General features: G+C 41.6%; 1 protein-coding gene across 1 annotated transcript in view; it reads left to right on the top strand.

Moving 5' to 3' along the window:
- The window catches only part of LOC126237270 (elongator complex protein 3), an 83,945-nt gene that overhangs the window by 17,938 nt on the left and 39,943 nt on the right, over positions 1–26,064 (top strand). The window contains exons 3-6 of the mRNA XM_049947197.1: positions 13,193–13,396; positions 20,838–20,992; positions 21,124–21,412; positions 21,942–22,159. Of these exons, the coding sequence (XP_049803154.1) occupies positions 13,193–13,396; positions 20,838–20,992; positions 21,124–21,412; positions 21,942–22,159 (866 nt within the window). The remainder of the gene's footprint in view (positions 1–13,192; positions 13,397–20,837; positions 20,993–21,123; positions 21,413–21,941; positions 22,160–26,064) is intronic.

Below are 26,064 nucleotides of genomic sequence, written 5' to 3'. Positions count from 1 at the left end.
TGAGTATCCACCTATTTCCCTAGTTATGTTTTAATTTTATTATTAATTCTGGTCACCATCTGTTCATATTAAACATTGCTCATGGCATATATATAGCTTTCGCAACCCAAGGTTGCTTCATCAGGAAAGAGGAAAGGAGAGGGAAAGACGAAAGGATGTGGGTTTTAAGGGAGAGGGTAAGGAGTCATTCCAATCCCGGGAGCGGAAAGACTTACCTTAGGGGGAAAAAAGGACAGGTACACACACACACACACACACACACACACACACACACACACACACACACACATATATATATATATATCCATCCGCACATATACAGACACAGGCAGACATATGTAAAGGCAAAGAGGTTGGGCCCAATGTAGTGCACATAGCACAATGTAGTGGAAGGTTGGTATGTATGTGTGTGTGCGTGCGTGTGTGTTTTCCATTATTTTTTGGTCACCTTATTGTATATGGTTTCAATGAATTATTTCAGTTGAATGCTTGGGTAGAGTCTTCAACAAAGTTAGTAGTGACCTATCCTCTTACAGAGAGAGGCAGCTTCCACAGACATTCAAAATCTATCAAGAACAACTAAATATAACAGGCGTGGCATTCGCTGAGCTGTAGCAGATGGTACAGTAAATTTTCTGACATACACAGGTAATTTTTAACATTTGTAGCAGTTGAAGTATGATGCTGCCTTTTTCTTTTTAATGGAGCTATATGTCTTTTTCTGTGGCATTGAAAAGAGGTTTCAAAGAAGGCTACAATGTCAAAATGTGTGAAACTTGATGAAATAGCAATAAGATAGTAGAACCACAGCAGCTCTCCCTCTGTTAAGAGTCCAAAAATGGCTGCCCTATTGCACCAAGTGTAAGCAGATAAGTAACTCAGGTTTGGTTTGTGTGTTCATTATTATGGCTGTTATATCAAGTGCTCAAATTGTTGACTTTCTGCACTGATACATACTATGAAGCAATTTGAGATGGACAATACACCACAGTGAATTTCATCTGGATATACTGCAGCACAGTTGTGTGTTATATGTTATTTTGCATCTTTGGGAGTTGTTGGTGTTTCCTTGTAGCTCACGTTTCATTTTACCTCACAAATAAAAGTTAAAAAGTGGAAGTGGGTGATTGAAATATGGGATGTGATGTTGTGGAAAGAATCTGTCAGAGCACTGAAAGACCTCGGTCTGAACAATCACCTGGAGGTGATGGCAATTCCTTGGGAGAGCAAACCATAACAAAATTGTTCCATTGGTATTTAGGCTATATCAGACAGGCAAAATACCTTCAGATTTCATGAAGATTTTAATAATCCCTATAACAAAGTATACAGATGTACTGAAGTAAATAGGCAGGTGGTGACATGGGTGAGTATTACTAAACCATCAGATTAATAAATTTACTCACGTCCAGTATGGTGAATCACAATAGGTGGCAGCTTACTATGGTTCAATGAAATTACAAAACTGTGGAATTTGCACAGAAGGTTGTTTTTATGTAAATGGTGACTAATTTTGGGCCTTAGTCCATTATCAAGCTATCCACATAAGTCGTACAATAACTCCATAATGTTTGTACACATACAGCACTGGACTGTTGTATGCAAATAGTACCTTGCACTTAGCTACTCATACAAACAATGTGGCCAGTGCACAAACATTAACGGTGTTATACTAGGGTTTACAGGGCTAGCATGATAATGGACCAAGGTCTTAAACAGCTTGCCATTTAAATAAAAACAAATTTTTGTGCGACTTTGATGGTTTTTTAATTTTGTTGAGATTAATAAGTCATGATCGCAAAATCCAGACACGAATTATGTACAAGTGGGTGGAAGGACTTACAGAAGTAAGCCTAGAGGAAGATCTGTTTATGTTCTGGAGAAATGTAAGAACATACAAAGCAATACTGTCTCTATGAGTTATCTTACGACAGAGTTAGAAGAAACACAAACCCACATTTATAGCATTGGCAGAGCTGTCACAACTTGCACAGAAACCAGAGTGCACTTACAAGACTTAAGGAACATGGCAATAATTGAGAAGGGAGTGAGGCCAGGGTTGCATCCTATCCTCCCTATTATTCATTCTGTACTTGCAGCAAGCAGTAAAGGAAACCAAGGAGAAATTTCAAAATGGAATTAAAGTTCGCAGAGGAGAGATAAAAACTATAAAGTTTGCAGATGACATCGTAATTCTGTCAGAGGTGGCAAAGGCTATGGAAGATCAACTGAATGGACTGGATAGTGTCTTGAAAAGAGGCCATAAGATGAACATAAAAACAAGGTTAAAGACATGTAGTCAAATTAAATTGGGTGCTGCTGTGAGAATTAGGTTAGAAAATGAGACACTAAAGTTGTAGATTTTTTTAATATTTGCGTGGGGAGGTAGCTACACTGACTGAAGTAAAAACGGTGTAAATGCGGATTGGAAATAGGAAATAATGCGTTTCTGAAAGAGAGAAATTTGTAAGCATTGGATACACTGGTAATTGAACTGTTAGGAAGTATTTTCTAAAGGCATTTATCTGTTGTGTAGACTTGTATGGAAGTGAAATGTGCACAGTAAACAATTCATACAAGAAACAAGTAGAGACTTTTGTCACATGGTGTTACAAAATAATGCTGAACATTAGGTGTTGTTGTTGTGGTCTTCAGTCCTGAGACTGCTTTGATGCAGCTCTCCATGCTACTCTATCCTGTGCAAGCTTCTTCATCTCCCAGTACCTACTGCAACCTACATCCTTTTGAATCTGCTTAGTGTATTGATCTCTTGGTCTCCCTCTACGATTTTTACCCTCCACGCTGCCCTCCAATGCTAAATTTGTGATCCCTTGATGCCTCAAAACATGTCCTACCAACCGATCCCTTCTTCTAGTCAAGTTGTGCCACAAACTTCTCTTCTCACCAATCCTATTCAATACCTCCTCATTAGTTACGTGATCTACCCACCTTATCTTCAGCATTCTTCTGTAGCACCACATTTCGAAAGCTTCTATTCTCTTCTTGTCCATACTAGTTATCGTCCATGTTTCACTTCCATACATGGCTACACTCCATACAAATACTTTCAGAAACGACTTCCTGACACTTAAATCTATACTCGATGTTAACAAATTTCTCTTCTTCAGAAATGATTTCCTTGCCATTGCCAGTCTACATTTTATATCCTCTCTACTTCGACCATCATCAGTTATTTTACTCCCTAAATAGCAAAACTCCTTTACTACTTTAAGTATCTCATTTCCTAATCTAATCCCCTCAGCATCACCCGATGTAATTTGACTAAATTCCATTATCCTCGTTTTGCTTTTGTTGATGTTCATCTTATATCCTCCTTTCAAGACACTGTCCATTCCGTTCAACTGCTCTTCCAAGTCCTTTGCTGTCTCTGACAGAATTACAATGTCATCCGTGAACCTCAAAGTTTTTACTTCTTCTCCATGAATTTTAATACCTACTCCGAATTTTTCTTTTGTTTCCTTTACTGCTTGCTCGATATACAGATTGAATAACATCGGGGAGAGGCTACAACCCTGTCTCACTCCTTTCCCAACCACTGCTTCCCTTTGATGTCCCTCGACTCTTATAACTGCCATCTGGTTTCTGTACAAATTGTAAATAGCCTTTCGCTCCCTGTATTTTACCCCTGCCACCTTCAGAATTTGAAAGAGAGTATTCCAGTTAACGTTGTCAAAAGCTTTCTCTAAGTCTACAAATGCTAGAAACGTAGGCTTGCCTTTTCTTAATCTTTCTTCTAAGATAAGTCGTAAGGTTGGTATTGCCTCACGTGTTCCAACATTTCTACGGAATCCAAACTGATCTTCCCCGAGGTCCGCTTCTACCAGTTTTTCCATTCGTCTGTAAAGAATTCGCGTTAGTATTTTGCAGCTGTGAGTTATTAAACTGATAGTTCAGTAATTTTCACATCTGTCAACACCTGCTTTCTTTGGTATTGGAATTATTATATTCTTCTTGAAGTCTGTGGGTATTTCGCCTGTCTCATACATCTTGCTCACCAGATGGTAGAGTTTTGTCATGACTGGCTCTCCCAAGGCCATCAGTAGTTCTAATGGAATGTTGTCTACTCCCGGGGCCTTGTTTCGACCCAGGTCTTTCAGTGCTCTGTCAAACTCTTCACGCAGTATCTTATCTCCCATTTCATCTTCATCTACATCCTCTTCCATTTCCATAATATTGTCCTCAAGTACATCGCCCTTGTATAAACCCTCTATATATTCCTTCCACCTTTCTGCCTTCCCTTCTTTGCTTAGAACTGGGTTGCCATCTGAGCTCTTGATATTCATACAAGTGGTTCTCTTCTCTCCAAAGGTCTCTTTAATTTTCCTGTAGGCAGTATCTGTCTTACCCCTAGTGAGACAAGCCTCTACATCCTTACATTTGTCCTCTAGCCATCCCTGCTTAGCCATTTTGCACTTCCTGTCGATCTCATTTTTGAGACGTTTGTATTCCTTTTTGCCTGCTTCATTTACTGCATTTTTATATTTTCTCCTTTCATCTATTAAATTCAATATTTCTTCTGTTACCCAAGGATTTCTATTAGCCCTCGTCTTTTTACCTACTTGATCCTCTGCTGCCTTCACTACTTCATCCCTCAGAGCTACCCATTCTTCTTCTACTGTATTTTTTCCCCCATTCCTGTCAATTGTTCCCTTATGCTCTCCCTGAAACTCTGTACAACCTCTGGTTCTTTCAGTTTATCCAGGTCCCATCTCCTTAAATTCCCACCTTTTTGCAGTTTCTTCAGTTTCAATCTGCAGTTCATAACCAATAGATTGTGGTCAGAGTCCACATCTGCCCCTGGAAATGTCTTACAATTTAAAACCTGGTTCCTAAATCTCTGTCTTACCATTATATAATCTATCTGATACCTATTAGTATCTCCAGGATTCTTCCAGGTATACAACCTTTTTTCATGATTCTTGAACCAAGTGTGAGCTATGATTAAGTTATGCTCTGTGCAAAATTCTACGAGGCGGCTTCCTCTTTCATTTCTTCCCCCCAATCCATATTCACCTACTATGTTTCCTTCTCTCCCTTTTCCTACTGACGAATTCCAGTCACCCATGACTATTAAATTTTCGTCTCCCTTCACTACCTGAATAATTTCTTTTATCTCGTCATACATTTCATCAATTTCTTCATCATCTGCAGAGCTAGTTGGCATATAAACTTGTACTACTGTAGTAGGCTTGGGCTTTGTGTCTATCTTGGCCACAATAATGCGTTCACTATGCTGTTTGTAGTAGCTAACCCGCACTATTATTTTTTTATTCATTATTAAACCTACTCCTGCATTACCCCTATTTGATTTTGTATTTATAACCCTGTAATCACCTGACCAAAAGTCTTGTTCCTCCTGCCACCGAACTTCACTAATTCCCACTATATCTAACTTGAACCTATCCATTTCCCTTTTCAAATTTTCTAACCTACCTGCCCGATTAAGGGATCTGACATTCCACGCTCCGATCTGTAGAATGCCAGTTTTCTTTCTCCTGATAACGACGTCCTCTTGAGTAGTCCCCGCCCGGAGATCCGAATGGGGGACTATTTTACCTCCGGAATATTTTACCCAAGAGGACGCCATCATTATTTAATCATACAGTAAAGCTGCATGTCCTCGGGAAAAATTACGGCTGTAGTTTCCCCTTGCTTTCAGCCGTTCGCAGTACCAGCACAGCAAGGCCGTTTTGGTTAATGTTACAAGGCCAGATCAGTCAATCATCCAGACTGTTGCCCCTGCAACTACTGAAAAGGCTGCTGCCCCTCTTCAGGAACCACATGTTTGTCTGGCCTCTCAACAGATACCCCTCCGTTGTGGTTGCACCTACGGTACGGCCATCTGTATCGCTGAGGCACGCAAGCCTCCCCACCAACGGCAAGGTCCATGGTTCATGGGGGAAGGAACATTAGGTGGTTGGATCAAATAATTAATGAAGAGGTACATCTACACCTACTTAAATACTACGCAAGCCACAGTCTGGTGTGTGGCGAAGGGTATGTGGTACCACTTTTAATCATTTCCTTTCCTGTTCCACTCACAAATAAAGCAAGATAAAAACAACTGTCTGTATGCCTCTGTACAAGTTCTAATTTCTCTTATCTTGTGTTTGTGGCCCACAAGTCAGCTTCAGATGCATGTTCTGTAAATTTTCTCAACAGGGTTTCATGAAAAGAATGTTGCCTTACTTCCAGGTATCCTCATTTGAGTTCCTGAAGCATCTCCAAATATTTGCATGTTGATTGAACCTACCAGTAACAAATGCAGCAGCCTGCCTCTGAATTGCTTTCCAAACTCTCAAGCAGTACTCAAGAATGAGTTGCACTCTTGTTTTGTATATGGTCTCCTTTACACATGAACCATGTTCCTAAAACTCTCCCAATAAATGAAGTCAACCAGCCTTTCCCATTAGAATTCTTATATGATCATTCTGTTTCATATCTTTCTACAGTGTCTAGCCTAGAAATTTAATCAACCTGGCTGTGTCAAGTAGCACAGTACCAGTGCTGTATTCATACATTATGTGACTGTTTTTCCCACTCACCTGCATTAACTTCTATTTTCCTACATTTAGAGCTAGCTGTCATTCATCACCACAACTGAAAATTTTGTCCAAGTCACCTTGTATCCTCCTACAGTCACTCAACAGACACCTTTTTGTACACCACGGCACCATCAGCAAATGGCCACAGATTGCTGCTCATCCTGTTTGTCAGTTCATTTATTTTTATGGAGAATAATAGGGGTTTATTGCATTTCCCGTGGGTACTCCTGATGATACCCTTGTCTCTGATGAGCACTCACTGTCGAGGAGAACATACTGTGTCCTGCTCTTTTAGAAGTCTTTGAGCTGTATTTCCATTGTGTGTACTGTTGATCTAGCTGCTGAAGACAAGTTTAAAAAAAGTGGCCAAAGGTACTTTGCGAAACTTCCTGTCTGTACCCACTGCAGCGAATCCACAGGCATATCCGTCTATATTCGGTAGGTTAAAGTCACCTCCAACTAATGTTGTATGATCTGGGTATTTCCGTGCTGATAAGCAAAGACTTTCTTTGAATAATTCTGAAACTGTCTTGGCGGAATCAGGTGGCAGGTAAAAAAAAAATCCAATAATTAACTTCATTTTACCTCGACCTGTTACACACAGGCTGATAACGTCAGTCACACTCAAAATTGACCTTATTATCGCCAACATTTATGTAGACTGGAATGAACACACTCCCTGCTGTGGTGTCTTTGTGAAATACGTTACATTAGTCGCTAAATATTTCAGAGCTCCCTACTTTGGGTTTCAGCCAGCTCTTGACCTAATTTGATAAAATTATTTAATTGGATAGATAAAAAATGTACTTACCAAGCAACAGCAGCAGAACAAACACATAAAAGACTGTTGTGATTGGCAAGCTTTTGGAGCCAGTGGCTCCTTCAGTCAGAAGGGTTGAAGAGGAAGGAAGAAGGGTGAAGGAAAAGGACTGGAGAGGTCTAGGAAATGGGATAGATTTTGAGAAAGTCACCCAGAACTGTGGGTCAGGGGAGACTTACCATGCAGTAATAATCCAATACGGTAATAATCCCATACGGTAAGTCTCGTCAGACCCGCAGTTCCGGGTGACCTTCCCAAAATCTACCCCTTCTCCTAGACCTCTCCAGTCCTTTTCCTTCGCCCTTCTTCCTTCCCCTTCAACCCGTCTGCCTGAAGGAGGAGCCACTGGCTCTGAAAGCTTGCCAATCACATCATCAGTCTTTTATGTGTATGTTCTGCCACCACTTGGTGAATAGATTTTTTTATCTATCCAATAAAATAATTTCATCAAGAATAATTTGAGAATTACAAATACCTTGGAGGGCATAAATTCAGGAAGTTATTACAAAATAATTAGTCAGTTTATTGATAAAATTTTGATGGTCAAAGTGTCTTTAATCTGAACGCAGGATTATTTTGCTATCTGCGTATCACCTGGTGAGTGTTCTGCTGCCTAGCCCGAAAAAGCCTCAAGCTCCGCCACTACTACATCCCGGAACAGACTGCAGCAGCCTGAAGATGGCAGACCATAGTCAAAAGTGATTTCAGCTGTTCACAAACTGCATTCAGCTCCTCCTCTATCCACATACAGCATGCCCACATCCTATCTGTCCCAGCACTACCAAGAAAACACCGAAAAAGTTAAATACCTAACTTGATGATCTGCTGGTGTATAGCAGATAGCTGGAGCCTGACTGACTGACTGACTGACTGGCTGACTGGGCTGAAAGAAACAGTTACTGGATCTTCAGAACAAATAAATGAATAACATTTGCACTATAGACTGCCTGGTTTAACATGTTAAGGTTAAAAAACATGAGATTATGCCTCCTAAATAGAAAAAAAAATGTACAGATTGTAAGAATTATATTACTAAGAAATGCGGAAAAAGCTAAATATACTGTATCACACTAGGGAGAAAAGAGCTCTCTGACATAATGTGTGTAAAAGAAGTGTTTGATTTTATAGAACACACTGAGAGGTGTTGAGGAATCATCAGCTTGGTAATATAGGGAAGTGGGAGGGGGATAAAAGTTACAGAGGAAGACCAAGGCTAGGGGGAGAAGTCATGAAGCAAATTCCTTTTGTTGAGGTGAAGATGTTGCACAAACTGTACAGCTACTCACATTCACTATATCACTTGCCTCAGTATAATTAAAAGCCTGTCACTGTAACTGATATGTCCATACAGGTGCAAAACATAGCATAAGCATAAATGCATCTTCCTGCAAGTGCACGAGTAATGGAACTACTCTTATATATGCATGCAGCCTATGTGTCAGTTGCAGAAAGACCAAGACAACAAATAGATTGCAGAATCATAGGACAAAATAACAAAAACTTCAACAAGCAGGCTGCCACAGTGCCCAATATTACTGACATTGCCATCAAAGGGAAGTGTTAAATAAGTAAGCAGAAATGTAAGAATTTGCCAAGATAGGAAAGAATTACAACTTCCAGGTTGAAGTCCTGGTCCTGACACAAATTTTTATTTGTTGTTTAGATTTATACGATAAGTGAGGAGGTCTTAAATTTTCATTGCGATCCCAGATTATGGTTGCATGATGTCAGTTGAATGTTGTAATGATGTAGACAAAGATTCTTTGTCTGAATTTGCTGCATTGTGCTCTGCAGAACGTTCAGTGTTTTGATCTATGGCAAATCAAGATCCAGGGTGTTCTTTTGATTGATGGCACATCGAGGTTCAGGGTCTTGGGCTACACCTCATTTACTGAGGGAGTCTTTTCCGTAGACTGGCTGTTATGATATCATTTTGGTGTATCCACATCTGCAACTGAACCAATTTCCTCAAACTTTTTTGTTACTCATAGAATTGTTGATGAATAGGGTACATTTTGCCCACCAAAAGTTGTAGACAATTTGTGAAAGGTTTTCAGAGCACATTCCCTGTATAAGTAATAAATTTTGACAATGGCAGGACATTGTTCAACAGTAAAACAATTTATTTTGACAAACCACAGTATCTCTGTAGGACAGCTGAGCAATAACAAGCACTGACATCTGACCAGAACAAAAATTGTGTGTGTGATATATATATTTAAAAACAAAGATGATGTGACTTACCATACGAAAGTGCTGACAGGTCGATAGAAACACAAACAAACACACAAAATTCTAGCTTTAGCAACCAGTGGTTGCTTCGTCAGGAAAGAGGGAAGGAGAGGGAAAGACGAAAGGATGTGGGTTTTAAGGGAGAGGGTAAGGAGTCATTCCAATCCTGGGAGCGGAAAGACTTACCTTAGGGGTTTGTCTGCTTGTGTCTGTGTATGTGCGGATGGATGTGTGTGTGTGTGTGTGTGTGTGTGTGTGTGTGTGTGTGTGTGTGTGTGTGTGTATACCTGTCCTTTTTCCCCTCTAAGGTAAGTCTGACTGATCCATCGTCATTCTTCTGGCGGACAAGGGTTCCATGACCGTGGTACTTGATCGTCGGGAGTATGTGGCTGAGGGTCTGCGTCAGCTTTCAGACAACACTACATACAAAGTTTGCCAAGGTAATCCCATTCCTGATGTCCAGGCAGAGCTCCAAGGAATCCTCAGAACCTTAGGCCCCCTACAAAACCTTTCACCTGACTCCATCAACCTCCTGACCCCACCGACACCCCGCACCCCTACCTTTTACCTTCTTCCTAAAATTCACAAACCCAATCATCCTGGGTGCCCCATTGTAGCTGGTTACCAAGCCCCCACAGAACGTATCTCTGCCTACGTAGATCAACACCTTCAACCCATTACATGCAGTCTTCCATCCTTCATCAAAGACACCAGCCACTTTCTCGAACACCTGGAATCCTTACCCAATCTGTTACCCCCGGAAACCATCCTTGTAACCATTGATGCCACTTCCTTATACACAAATATTCCACACGTTCAGGGCCTCGCTGCGATGGAGCATTTCCTTTCACGCCGATCACCTGCCACCCTACCTAAAACCTCTTTCCTCATTACCTTAGCCAGCTTCATCCTGACCCACAACTTCTTCACTTTCGAAGGCCAGACATACCAACAATTGGAGGGAACAACCATGGGTACCAGGATGGCCCCCTCGTGCGCCAAGCTATTCATGGGTCGCTTAGAGGAAGCCTTCTTGGTTACCCAGGCCTGCCAACCCAAAGTTTGGTACAGATTTATTGATGACATCTTCATGAGCTAGACTCACAGTGAAGAAGAACTCCAGAATTTCCTCTCCACCCTCAACTCCTTTGGTTCCATCAGATTCACCTGGTCCTACTCCAAATCCCATGCCACTTTCCTTGACGTTGACCTCCATCTGTCCAATGGCCAGCTTCACACGTCCGTCCACATCAAACCCACGAACAAGCAACAGTACCTCCATTATGACAGCTGCCACCCATTCCACATCAAACGGTCCCTTCCCTACAGCCTAGGTCTTTGTGGCAAACGAATCTGCTCCATTCCGGAATCCCTGAACCATTACACCAACAACCTGAAAACAGCTTTCGCATCCCGCCACTACCCTCCTGACCTGGTACAGAAGCAAATAACCAGAGCCACTTCCTCATCCCCTCAAACTCAGAATCCCCCACAGAACAACCCCAAAAGTGCCCCACTTATGACAGGATACTTTCCGAGACTGGATCAGACTCTGAATGTGGCTCTCCAGCAGGGATACGATTTCCTCAAATCCTGCCCTGAAATGAGATCCATCCTTCATGAAATCCTCCCCACTCCACCAAGATTGTCTTTCTGCCGTCCACCTAACCTTCGTAACCTCTTAGTTCATCCCTATGAAATCCCCAAACTACCTTCCCTACCCTCTGGCTCCTACCTTTGTAATCGCCCCAGGTGTAAAACCTGTCCCATACACCCTTCCACCACCACCTACTCCAGTCCTGTAACCTGGAAGGTGTACACGATCAAAGGCAGAGCCACATGTGAAGGCACCCACGTGATTTACCAACTGACCTGCCTACACTGGGAAGCTTTCGATGTGGGAATGACCAGCAACAAACTGTCCATTCGCATGAATGGACACAGGCAGACAGTGTTTGTTGGTAATGAGGATCACCCTGTGGCTAAACATGCCTTGGTTCACAGCCAGCACATCTTGGCAGTGTCACACCGTCCGGGTTATCTATATACTTCCCACTAACACCAACCTGTCAGAAATCCGGAGATGGGAACTTGCCCTTCAGTATATCCTCTCTTCTCGTTATCCGCCAGGCCTCAACCTCTGCTAATTTCAAGTGCCTTTACAAATGTGTGTGTGTGTGTGTGTGTGTGTGTGTGTGTGTGTGTGTGTGTATACATGTCCTTTTTTCCCCCTAAGGTAAGTCTTTTCGCTCCCGGGATTGGAATGTCTCCTTACCCTCTCCCTTAAATCCCATATCCTTTAGTCTTTCCCTCTCCTTCCCTCTTTCCTGATGAAGCAATCGCTGGTTGCGAAAGCTTGAATTTTGTGTGTTCAGCACTGAGAGCAAAATGGCCTTGACTCTGAACAGTTCAGTCTCTTACAATATTTGTGCTGAGAATTGAAGAAATTCGTGATGCCTTTGAGGCATATCGGGCATTTATGGGCCATCTCTGTTAAAAGAGTGAGTTAAAACTTTCATTCGTTTTTTTATTGACTTTTCCCTTTACATGTTACTTATATATTTTGGTCTCGGAGGTTTTATGTGACAAATTAGTTTTTGTCATGAAGGTAGATATTCTGTATAGAGTTTCATCAGTTTTAAGAAAAGGAAATCCTGAATAGTGTAATCACAATTTACATAGCGAATACTGGTGTTGAAAGAACTTGTGTGGTAATCAAAACAATGGACAGATGTAGAGTCCAGATGTGCCAGAAATTTTAAACAATTTGAGCTCTGAGGCAACTTAAAAAAGGTTTGGGATGAGAAGTTCCACCTCAAAGGTTAGAGAGGATCATGGAGAAAGTAACTGTACAACAGTCTTTTGGTTTGTAGTAAAAGATTTTGAGAAAATTTTCATTCTCACACTCGAGTTGTTATCAGTGTACAATTCATGTGTGGAGGGTCAAACAGCTAAAGGCACACACCATTTAAACAGACACCTTGAATGTTGTGATAGAGTCTCTGGCATCAGCGGGTATCATATAGATGAGTTTGTTCTTCTGGCTCCAGATAGTGTATTTTCATAACCAATAAACAGTAGTTTAGGTAACAGACACGAGAGTTTCGTAGCAAGTCGTCATAAGTTGCAGAAACTTTGTCGCAATGATCAGCACCTGGAACAGCTGATCGGAACATACCTTTTGGTGGTAATAAGTAACAGAAGTAACATTAACTTAGAGTCCATAACAATGGTATATTTAATTGAACTACTGTATTATACCATGTCAATTTATAATTGCTAATTGATGAGATTAAAATATGAAATAATGAGGTGATTGTATATATTACTTAAATTTAATATAGATGGCACTAAAACATAATTTAAACATTTTTGTGCCTGATTATTTTTTCAAGAACATGATGAAATAAGAGAATATTGCATGAAAAGCAGTGCACAAATTGGTTACGGGTGTGTGTTACCTTTCCTTTTTTCTTTGTTGATGTTGTTGTTGTTGATGATGATGATATTTTCTCTATATTTTGATGAGAAATACATGCAGCTTTATTTTTACTGTCTCTAAAATCTGTTGCAGATTGCAGTGGTTGCTGTGATGTGCAAGCCACATCGCTGTCCACACATCAATATGACTGGTAACATATGTGTGTATTGTCCTGGAGGTCCAGACTCTGATTTTGAGTATTCAACACAATCTTACACAGGATATGAACCAACATCCATGCGAGCCATCAGAGCACGATACAATCCATATTTACAAACAAGACATAGGGTTGAACAAGTAAGTAGGTTACAAAAACTGGGCCTCCAGCTAATCCACGTCTGCACTATAATTTTCCTTTTTAAGTAATAATATGTTTAATTGCACAGTGAGAAAGAAATAAAGAAAAATATGTGATCTTGGTAATTTTCTTGGCCTGATGGTTAAGCCTTAAAATTGTAGAGTGGCAGAAAGCTGGGCAGTACTCACCATCATTTGATGCAACTCCTAGTACTACTGATAGAAACTCTGAAAGAATAAAAAATACTCCTTGCTTTTGGAACGATATATTCTGTCTGTGGTAATGTGGGGGAAGGGAGGAGGGGGGGCGGGGCGGTGAATGGGGAGGGGGGGTCCCACAGGTCATTCAGATCACACATTGAGTGGGTTGTGGTTTTCCACAGATTTGAGGAGGGTCGTAGAAGAAGCAAGCAGAGAGTAGATTTGAACCACCATATAGTCCATTCATTCCCTGATTGAAAGGCCATAATGTATAAACCAGTGCAGGATTCTTAGTAAAATGTAGATGGAAACAGCAGCACCAAATATAATGTGGCATGGATAGTGATGGTGGTGGCTGTACTATTTCACCTTTTATTGGGCCATAGGACTGTTTCACATCACTCCTGTGGCAGTTGTGCCTGTGTCTGTACTGTCACCTACACTAAGTTTGTATACTTGTTTTCCAGAAACCTATGTAAACTACTTCCAGGCCAGGATGTGGTGTCATCATAAGTACGTATTTGTGACATGACGCACCTAAGTTCCAGTGGTGTGGGCTGACTGTTTGGGCATGCTTTCAGAAACATTTACATTGAGAGTGTGATGGTAACACATGATTAGCTGTCTGTGGTGAGCCATCTGTGCAGTCAGATTCTCCCAATGACTTTGACGATTTTTGTACATGGTGCTGACGAGAGTCGTGAATTTGTAGAAACTTGTATCAAATGACTGATTGGTATTCACCATTCATAAATATCATAAAGAGGAGGATACTCTAGTTTCATGATTCACTAATTATCTAATGCTGTTATAAATTAAAGCTGCTGCATAGTAACATTGCGCACACTGTCATAACATTCCACCATCACTTAAGGACATAACATATTACTTCCTCCCACCTACATCTTATGTGATGACCACAATGAGGAAATTTGAGAAATTAGAGCCACTGCATGGGCTTACCAACAATCATTCTTCCCACCAACCATTCACAACAGGAACAGGGTAGGGGGGAGTACCTTCCTCCAAACTCCATTAAGTGTCTCGTGGAGAATGATGCAGATGCAAATTTATGGAATGTAATAACTTAACATAAAAACAATGTAAATATTCATTTAGTCCAGGAACAAAGCTAAAGCAGTTCTTCGCCAAGTGTTCATCTGAGCTGCAATAGAAATTATTCAGAGATCATTCAAGTGCTGACTGCTTGCTGTGTGTTTAGTGCAACAGTTCATGGATATATGGTTTCCACCACCTCTTACTTATATGGAACTTTGATTATGAAATATATGTAGTCCATCTAAGTCATGCTTGGGCCACAATAGAAATTATTCAGAGGTCGTTCGAGTGCTGACCTCTTACTGTATGTTTAGTGCAACAGTTCATGAATATATGGTTTCTACCATCTTTTACTTATATGGAACTTTGATTATGAAATATACGTTGTCCATCTAAGTCATGCTTGGACTCTAATTCTTCAATTCCAAGCACACCTTCACTGGACAACATGTATTTCATAATCAAATTTTTTATAAACAAGAAGTGGTAGAAACCACAAGTTCATGATCCATGGCACTAAACAGACAGACAGTCCTCACTGCTGAAGCCACTTATAGAGGCAAATTGAATAATGGCAACTGAGGCAAAGACTGCTGCTCACTACAGATGAGTGCTGTCAGCCTGCAATATCGGCCTTGTTCCCACACAGGCTCCTTCACTGGGTGTATGTGTATATGAGGTTACTCACATTGATATGTCTATCGTCCATCTGCATATAAGGCAGTGTTACTAAAGAGCCCATGAGGGTTGAGGGAGGAGAGGGGTATTGCTCACCTGGGGTTCCTGAGCTATGGACAGGTGACACTGCCAGTTCTCTATAGCAGTAAGCTCAGTGCATGAATACTTCAGCTACCAGCATGCAGACAGTTGTAAATGTTTCGTGTCATAGGACTACGTCTACTACTATATATAAATGAATTACATACATGATCCATTCACATTAATGTGTGGATGTGGAGGAAAAGTGTCAGTGAGGTTCTGGAAGGTACCAACAGGGATGTGGAGCCATGCTGACTCCAGTGCTGTGGTCAGCTGCCCTAAGTTTCTCAGTTAAGTACCCATGGTGTAAACAGCCCAATTGATTTGGTCCCACAGATTATTGATTCGTTTAAATCCAGTGAGTTTGGTGGGCGGGGGATTATGGTAAACTCATTCTGGTTTCCTTTGAACTTGCACATACACTGAGAGCTGTATGACATGCTGCATTGTCCTGCTGGTAGATGCCATCATACCAAGGAGAAAACAAACTACATGTAGGATGGATGCACACTTGTGTTGATCCGTTATTCCTTCCAGAATGAGATCACCCAGAGAATATCATGAGCACATTCTCCCAGACCATAATACTCTCTCCTCTGGCATAGACTCTCTTGATGATTGTTGCAGAGCTTTACACACCAACAACCATCTGCCCGATGGAGTTTAAAATGTGATTCATTTGAAAAGGCCACCTTTTGCTGCTCGATGGATGTCCAGTTGCAGTGTTTGCGTGCTGGACAAGAGATTCACAATAAATGCAAGCTAGGTAAGAGGCAAATGCCATAGAGTACTCTTTGAAAAATTGAATTGAGATTCCATCCGGACCATGTGACTTATTTGTTTTCAACTCCTTCAGTTGTTTCTCTATGCCAGGGATGCTTATTACTATGTCTTCCATACTGGAGTCTGTTCACTGGTCAAACTATGGTATGTTTGTATGATTCTCCTGTGTGAACAATTTCTTGGATGTGAAATTTAAAACTTCAGCTTTCATTTGGTACCTTCAACTGACACACCATATTGGTCAACAAGTGACTGGATGGAAGCCTTAGACTCACTTAGTGATTTTACACAGGGCCAGAATTTTTTCGGTTCTCTACCAGATCTTTTGCTAAGGTATGATGATGGTAGTAGTTCTATGTTTTGTGCATAGATCTTTTCACAGATGGATGCATCTCTATTAATCTTTGTTTCTCAGTGAAAGGCCCAGAGGTGGGAGACTTTATAATAGGAGGAGGAGGAGGAGGAGGAGGTGGTGGTGGTGGTGGTGGTGGTGGTCTGATATGATGATGATGATGATGATAATAGTAGTGTTATTGTGTCCTCAATAGTTGGGTCTGTAATACCCATTGTAAAATAGTGAGAGTTGAGTGTGGTTGCAATGGTAAAATGCTAAAAAGTTTCTACTAAAATAGATACATTGAGATACTAAAGTAAATCCTTGTGGCTGGGTCTCCACTAAACTGAAGATGGGTGAGCTAGTCAGTCCGCAACATCCTAAAATGTCCAAATTTATATTGTCATCTGAAATAAAGGGTTGGCCGCCACTTAAATTTTCTTCTGGCCTTTGATCGGGATTAAATGAAATGTGACTGGTCAATGCCACTTTGTCGTGTTGCTGTAATCGGACGTAAGAATGCCATAGACAATAAATAAGTTTTGCCACCCGCAGCTTATTGTCTGTCGCTTCCAGTGATTCCTCATTGCAGCAGCTCTTGTCTTTCTTACTGAACAATGAGAAAATATCTTGTAGGGTGTGGTACATAAGCTTCCTTGGCTCCTGTGTTGTCTGCTTCTTCATTAACCTTGGATCCCAATGTAGCCTAATACATAGCACAATGCCCTAAACTGCTCTTATGGAGGAAAAAGGAAGGACAGGTCAATTTTCTCTTTTTGGTAAATCAGTTAAATTGCTTGGGATCACTTGTGCAACCAGAGCAAATTGGAAAACTCCTCCATTGATCTTGACTCATTTGCTATAGTGCTCTTAGAATTACATATAGCTTATTGTTGTATAGTGAGAGTGTTTCAGGTAGATGAGTCCTGAGGATATGGCCAGGAAAATCTGCAGTGTAGCCAAGTGTGTCTGCTTGCTTTGAACCACATGCACATACTTTAATAAAACTGTGTAGCTTGGCTGAAATGTTGAACAAGGGAAATTTAAAAATTACAGACAGTGCTTGCTTTTCAAACAGATGTCAGGTCTAAAATTATGCTGTATGTCTGGAGTAACCAAGTTCCGACTTTGGCATAAGTTGTTTAAGGTGGTGGTGGTGGTGGTGGTGGTGGTGAATAAGCAATGGTTGATCATGCCATTGATTAGAGGTACTGTAAATTTTATAGGCCTGCCATACGCTGCAGTTTTTCTGTCTAACGGAAAGTGGCAGTCACCCTGTGTTCAGAACCAGGGAACGGGGCTAGTTCTCTGTGGCCAACTGAACACTCTCATGAAATATCTTCAAATAAGCAGATATAATGTGGAAACCAGAATCAAGCTGGCATCAAACAAAGTACTGCAGTAGATGTGTGTTTGCTCATTATTTGCTATGAGAGGCCATGCTGGCTAGTTCTCCCACATGGGGGAGAGAAACCTCACAGACTTTTTCATAATTTAACATGATGTCCCTCATTTTCATTTCTGACATTAATTTATTAAGTAAAGTTATTGTTCCTTTATTTGGCTGTAATAATTAGACAGAAGCCTATATCTTGTACAGTCAGCTGATTTTGGCCACAGCAGTTAATTTGAAGTGATGAATACATACATGTAAATCACATATTGCCATTTAATATCCAAATTTTATCTGCATATGCAAACAAATATATCTGTCGCCCACACATATTTAGAAGTTGATTTAGTAATAACCAATCAATTTTTGTTTCAATGACTTTTTGGCAAGGCAGCATTCAAATAATGAGCCCAGTTCAATAATTAAATGAGAAATACTCAGAATTCTGTCTAAAAGAGAAAGGCAAGAGTAATAATTTTAGACATAATGTCTGTGGAACTACAGCCACTGCTATTTCTAGATGTTAGTGCAATAATTGACCTTGTGGATAAAAGTGTGTGCAGTTCTAGATATCCATGGGTTATCTGTGGATATCCACAGTAATTGCTCTGTAGTTAAAAATTAAAGGACAGTATCAATCTTATTATAAGCTTTTCATAAAATTACATTGCCTGCCATCAGTGAAAAATATTGCATGAATCAGCACCACACGTCTATTGTAATGTTAGCTGAAAACTTGAAAGCTGTGGGGATTTTTGGAATGCTTGCAAGGTCTAGGTAAAGTGCAAGTCTCTTTCTGTCCTTAGCTTCTGGCTATTGTCACTATAGCTGCCCCTACCAACTATGCAGTCTGTGAAGCACTTTCTGACTGATGCTATGCCTATGAGGTCGGCTATAATGTAAGGTGTGTCCAACAAATCATGAGAATATACTGTGCCAGTACATTTTGTTGCTCACAGTGAATGAGAATTCTCTATGGTGTGCCTGCCCGTTTGATTATTCACCACCGGATGTCTGCTTTTCCAATGGAGTGAGAATTGCCGTAAGACAGTTCGTTGAACTTTACAATTACAGGTTTTATATTTTAGAGGATGCGGTACCACTACATATGTTTGATTGTGCAATGCGCTGGAGAAGGAAATACACACTGTTAACATCTTCTGGACTAAAGGTGATGACATGCTTTTCTTCCTGGTTTTGCATACTTTTAAATCCTATAAGCAGCTTCCTTACATCTAATTCCTGTTTCTTTTGCTGTAAGAGAGCTTAGTTATACAATTTAAAAATGTGACTACAGCGAGGTAACTAGATTTTTTTACGACAACCTTTTCTTTGGAATTTTCCTTTTCATATTCTCGATCCTGTTTGATAATCAAATATGTCTTAAATAATGTTTGGTATAAAATGTATGAAGATATCAATGTTTGCATTAAGCATATTTAAAAGTTATACTTGTTATGGTGAGAAGAGTAACATGTTGACATAATTTTAGCACATACTTGTTATGATGAGAAGAGTAACACGTTGACATAATTTTAACACAGAGGTAATTGTTGTACATATGATAAACCAACTATGTGACTAACATTTAACAGTTTGCAACATAAGACAACTTGTGCCATGACTTCATTTGATTTCCCATTTGCAGTGAAAATGGCCCACAGGAAAATTTGAAAAATCTCTTCAGTCATCATGACAGAATGTTATTATTTGCTGACCATCGAGAATATGGCAGGCCCTGTTACATAGGAATATGGTCACCCAAGTTAAGAGTCCCACACATAAAATGTTAGAAAACGAGTATGAAATTTCTTCTCATCAAATGGCTATTTGCATAAATAAATAGCAAATAAGTTTTGTACTTATTCTTTTATGAAAAAGAAGAGTTTGAATTTGATATGGCTGTCATGGAAATATGTCTACCATTAATACACAACAAAGCAGAGTGTGGACTTAGCACACGAAAATTCAGAAGAGGCAGAAGCCTTTTAGAAGAGTGGTGGTGGCTTAAATTGCTTTACAAAACTTTTAGTGTACATAAATGCGGGTAAGGAACTTGCACATGTGGATAAGGGTCTTGCAGATGTGGTGCAGATGCAAATAGCTGTTTTCTTATCCACACAGACCTCTAGCTATGTCTTCATTATAAAAACCGGTCTCAGTCTCATTTATTTAATGTTAATGGTGTTAACTTTTTCAGTCAGTACCGTCATCGGGCAACCTTACAAAATAAACAAACGTAATTGAGATTTTTAAAATAATAAAGACAAAAGATTATAGGACAGGCAGAGTTCTGTATCAAAGGAAGACACAGAAGGGAAATTGATAATGAAATATCAGCAAGGATTTTATTTGGGGAAAATGTGAAGTGAAGACTGACAGAGGGGTGAAAACAGTTGAAAACTCAGAAATAAGAAGGGGATAAGTGGGTTCGCAAGTGCAAAGAAGCAGCAGAGGAAAGGAAAGACTGTGTAAGAACTCACAAAATGTAAAAGCAAGACCAAAGAGATTATACATAACAGAAAAATGCAGAGGAGAGAGTAATGAAGGGGAAATTCCATATCATATGACTGGTAAAAAATAAGTACACCAATGTGATCAGAGTGCATCACTAGCCATAGCTTGTCAGTCATTTCCAGTCACACATTATCCACTGACATATAATTCTCTACTTCAACAGAACAATAGGATTTTCTGTACATGTCATTCCCTGCCAACTCTACTAATGTTATGAAATGCTTCTTAGGAAAATTCAGCCTTTATCTGTGCATTGTTAAGAAACGTGTGTTACACCATGTCAGATGATTCTTCATTTCTGATTGCTTTAATGTGCTAGCACATTTACAATCTCTTCTCATTTGCAGATTTTTCATCACAGAGTTATCATTATTCGTGTGCATTACATTTTTCAGTTGAAGCAGCTTGGCCACAGCGTAGATAAAGTTGAATTTATAGTCATGGGTGGAACCTTTATGTGCTTGCCAGAGGATTACAGAGATTATTTTATTAGAAATTTGCATGATGCTCTATCTGGACACACAAGCAACAATGTGGATGAAGCTGTGAAGTGAGTATCCTCAAATGCCATTTCACCATGAAACATCAGGATGGATTGCTCTTAGTTCTCTGTGAATAATAATTTCACTAGCAATAACTGTTTGTTATTCTACCCACTATCATGCTGAATGTATGTTTCAGATATTCAGAGAAAAGTAAGACTAAATGCATTGGAATTACTATTGAAACTAGGCCAGATTATTGTCTCAAAAGGCATTTGTCAGATATGTTGAGATATGGATGCACTCGTCTAGAGATTGGAGTCCAATCTGTATATGAAGATGTTGCAAGAGACACAAATAGGGGACACACAGTGAAAGCAGTCTGTGAGAGCTTCCATTTGGCAAAAGATGCTGGCTTTAAGGTGGTTGTTCATATGATGCCAGATCTTCCAAATGTTGATTTTGAAAGAGACATTGAACAGTTTATAGTAAGTATCAATACAGAACTACTGGAGCTAAATTATTATTGTAATGGTATCTGAAAACTACTGTTAAATTAAATGATTTAGGAGAAAGGAAGAGCACTCTTCAAATAATAGAAGCTGTAAGTCATTGAGAGAGACACCCACAAACACAAGAGAAAGAAAACTTTGCTAGCTTTCAGACGAATCCTTTGACAAGCCGGAGTGCACTCTCTCTCTCTCTCTCTCTCTCTCTCTCTCTCTCTCTCTCTCCCCCTCCCCCCTCTCTCTCCTCTCTCTCTCTCTCTCCCCCTCCCCCCCTCTCTCTCCCCCCCTGCTCCCCCACCTCTTTCTCCCTCCCTCCCTCCCTCCTCTCCCCCTCCTTTCCCCCTCCCCTTCTCTCTCTCACTTTAACTTTTCCTGCTCAGTACTTTTCCTACACAGCAAGTGGTGTTTCTCCCTCATGCTGTTTTGGTAAAAGAAATAATTTAGTTAAAATGCAGGCAGATAAATTTGTGTCAGTCTTACAGCAGTGCAATTAAAATTGTCCCCACAGGAATTCTTTGAGAATCCAGCATTTCGAGCAGATGGTTTAAAGATTTATCCAACGCTAGTGATTCGTGGCACAGGACTTTATGAACTCTGGAAAACTGGAAGGTACAAAAGTTACCCACCAAGCACACTCGTTGACCTTGTTGCACGCATTCTTGCACTTGTACCTCCGTGGACAAGAGTGTACAGGGTGCAGAGGGACATCCCCATGCCATTAGTGAGGTGAGTTTTCTTTTTATTATTTGTGTTGTTATCTATGTGACTCTCTTCTCATTCAGTTTAAATAACTTTAGATGTCATACCAATAATAGGAGGAGTAAAGGCTCATTCTTAGTTTCACCAGCTGCAACATAGTCGCGAATATAAACAGTGATCCAGGTAGTGTCAAATGTTTTTTTTTATTCCGGTCTTTGATCACAATACAAATTCCTTCGACGATGACTGGTTTCAGTCAGTAATGACAGTCTTCAGAACTACAATATAAAAAAATAATATACACCTAGTGGGCAGTCTATCTTTCAAAACAATACAGCATTTCATATCACAGTATACTCTCATAAAAAGTGGGAAATGTATAGATAAAATAAGGTAAAGCATACCTGTTCTACACCAAGTCCTAATGTGATAAAGACGTAATGGTATTGTCACTGCCACTAGGTGTATATTATTTTTTATATTGTAGATCTGAAGATGATCATTACTGACTGAAACAGGTCATCATCAAAGGAATTTATATTGTGATCAAAAAAAAAAAAAAAAAAAAAAAAAAAAAAAAAAAAAAAAAAACATTTAAAGGCTCATTGTTTTTGCACAGCAGCTGTCTGGACGACATAGTTGTGTGTTCACACTGATTCACATACAATTCATCACTCCTTTACAATATATTGAATTACTACAGTTTTCTGAATTTTCATTGACCATGTGGATTACTGACTTCTATGGTATGAGCTGAAAGAAACTACAGCACTGTTTGATTTCTTTTTTGGTTTATTTTTTTCCATTAATTTTCTTGTATTTTGATCCAGAGGAAAGAAACATCACAGAATGAATAACACTATTAAATTTAAAAATATATATATATATTCAGTTAAAGAGGTTGCCACTTATTTCTACAAAACTCCTCTAAGATTACCATCTCCTAAAATTTCAAATCTTAAAATACTTTTTTTAAATTATATTGTGTCAGAGATTATTAACTTTCATTATAGTAGGTAGCTGTTATAACCTTTAATCACTAATAAATTGCGTGGATATACAAACGTAGAAACAATAGCTGGTTACATGCTACCAATTCCGTATCGGTCATTCGACTGCCGTGCCGTGACATGCGGCCGGCGCTGTTCATAGCTAGGTGGCGCCCCCGCGCTCAGCCGAGTTGCGGAGCACCTCTATCGCCGTTTGCACGTACTGACGTGGCGGCACTGTCACAACACCTTTCCCCCCTTGAAAAAAAAACACTCACTTCCAGGGAGACACGGACAGCGCGGAGACATCCATGGCCTCTTGGGAGGCCCCGAGAAGATCCCGCGGAGAAACACGAGAGTACGGTCAAAAATGTCCAGGACGGAAGCCCGTGCGTGGAACGTGCCTCCTGGACGAGATGATGGGTGAAAACTCCGGAGCAGCATCCATAGGTGTCGTGGACATGGGAGTGTGCTCCAGAGAGATGGGTCCCGGAGAAGGCGGCGTCACGACTAGGGCCGGTTCCGGCGGACTCGGAAGCGGTAGCGACGTCGGCTGCAGCAACACGCACGGGAGATCGGCAGCAGCGACAGGACTGGCTTCTCGGGCTGGTGGAGGCGAAGGAAGGGGCGGTGGCACCGGCGTGGCCACCACTCGTGGGCGCATCTGGTCGTAATGGCGAACAACCATGCCGTCGTCCGTACGTATTTCACAAAGCTGGCGGCCACGAAGAGCCTTGACCACCCCTGGAATCCATTTAGGACGAGATCCATACCCTCGTGCCCACACGTCGGGGCCCACCGAGTATTTTCCCGCACGAGGGGACACAGTACAAGGCCTGACAGGGTGAAGCAGGTGCAGTAGAGTGCGCGGTTGGCGGCCATGCAAAAGTTCAGCAGGGCTGCGATCACCCAGAGGCGTGAAGCAATAAGAACTCAGAAAATGCAACAGAGCGTCATCTGTGGAAAAATCACTAAGGAATTTTTTCATCTGGCTTTTGAAAGTGCGGACAAGGCGCTCGACCCCCGCATTCGATTGCAGATGGAAGGGCGGTGCTGTAACATGATGAATCCCGTGTCCAGTACAAAAATCACGGAAGGCCTGCGAAGAGAACTGAGGGCCATTGTCCGTGACGATCGTGGATGGAAGACCTTCTAGCGCAAAGATTTTGGACAAAGCCAGCGTCGTCGTCGCAGTGGTGGGCGACGGACATCGAACAACAAACGGAAACTTCGAGAAGGCGTCAATCAACAGCAGCCAATAAGTGCCGAGGAAGGGGCCGACAAAGTCAGCGTGCACCCGTTCCCATGGCTGCGCCGGGTCAGGCCACGGAGAGGGCATTCCACGGGGTGCAGCCAGTTGGTGAGCACACTGACCACACGCAACGACCATGTGGGCGATGTCCGAATCAATACCGGGCCAATAAACGTGCCTGCAGGCCAGGGACTTAGTCCGAGAAATCCCCCAATGGCCTTCATGCAACAGTTTGAGAACATCTTTGCGAAGAGAGGCTGGCACCACGACCCGTGGAGATGCGCCATCCGTGGCCAGAAGAACAGCACCATCACGAACAGACAGACGAAGGCGCAAGGCATGGTAGTTGCAAAGGGGATCTGATGCCCCACCCTTGGTCCTGTCCGGCCAACCCCGTTGAATAAAACCGATCACCTGACGCAGGACTGGGTCCCGCGCAGTAGCCGACGTGACCTGTGAACCTGTAAGCGGAAAACCCTCGACCGCATGACGTTCTGCCTCATCAATGTGGAAACAGAGTAGTTCATCTCGATCGAAAACCGGGTTGGAGCCCATCGGCAAACGCGATAACGCGTCAGCATTGGCGTGCTGGGCTGTGGGGCGATAGTGAATCTCATAGTGAAAACGAGACAAGTATAAGGCCCAACGCTGCAGGCGGTGAGCTGCCTTATCCAGAAGCGACGCCGATGGGCTGAACAGAGAGACCAGCGGCTTGTGGTCGGTGATGAGGTGAAACTTAGAACCATACAAAAAAAACGCTGAACTTTTTTAGAGCATAAATGATAGCGAGCGCCTCCTTTTCGATTTGAGAATAACGCTGTTGCGCATCGTTGAGGGTCTTGGAAGCTTAGGCGATGGGTCGTTCCGACCCATCCTCATACCGATGGGCGAGAACAGCCCCTAGGCCATACTGGGACGCGTCAGTCGCCAGAACCAAGTGCTGACCCGGACGGAATGTGGCAAGACAGGCGCCGACTGCAAATGACCCTTCAGGCGGACAAAAGCCTGCTCACACTCGTCGGACCAACAGAAAGGAATGTTTTTGCGTAACAGCTGATGCAGAGGATGAGCTACCGCCGCTGTGGATGGAATGAATTTGTGATAATAAGCAATCTTGCCTAGAAATGCCTGAACTTCTTTGACCGTAGACGGCCGGGGTAGAGCGGTAATGGCCGCAACATGCGGACGTAGAGGACGTATACCCTCATAGGATAAGTGGAAACCAAGATACACGATGGAGGGTTGGAAGAACTGTGACTTGTCCAGATTGCACTTCAACCCAGCCGAATGCAGAACCCGAAACAGTGAACGCAAATTGCGAAGGTGCTCCTCAGTAGAGGCCCCCGTGACAACAATGTCATCCAGATAGTTTATGCAGCCGGGAACGGAATCCGTGAGCTGTTCCAAAAACCACCGAAAAATGGCCGGCGCGCTAGCGACGCCAAACGGTAACCGCTGGTACTGATACAACCCACAAGAAGTGTTGATGACGAGAAATTCCTTGGAAGACGCATCCAACGGCAACTGATGGTACGCCTCCGATAAGTCAAGTTTGTAAAAGAACTGGCCCCCAATGAGCTTGGTAAATAACTCCTCAGGACGGGGAAGAGGATAAGTGTCAATGAGGCTCTGAGCGTTGACAGTGGCTTTAAAATCACCACACAATCGCAGACTCCCGTTTGGTTTAGAAA

This window comes from Schistocerca nitens, chromosome 2 (genome assembly GCF_023898315.1).
Source record: "Schistocerca nitens isolate TAMUIC-IGC-003100 chromosome 2, iqSchNite1.1, whole genome shotgun sequence".
Classification (NCBI taxonomy): Eukaryota; Metazoa; Arthropoda; class Insecta; order Orthoptera; family Acrididae; genus Schistocerca; species Schistocerca nitens.
This window is presented reverse-complemented; position numbering and strand designations above follow the sequence as displayed.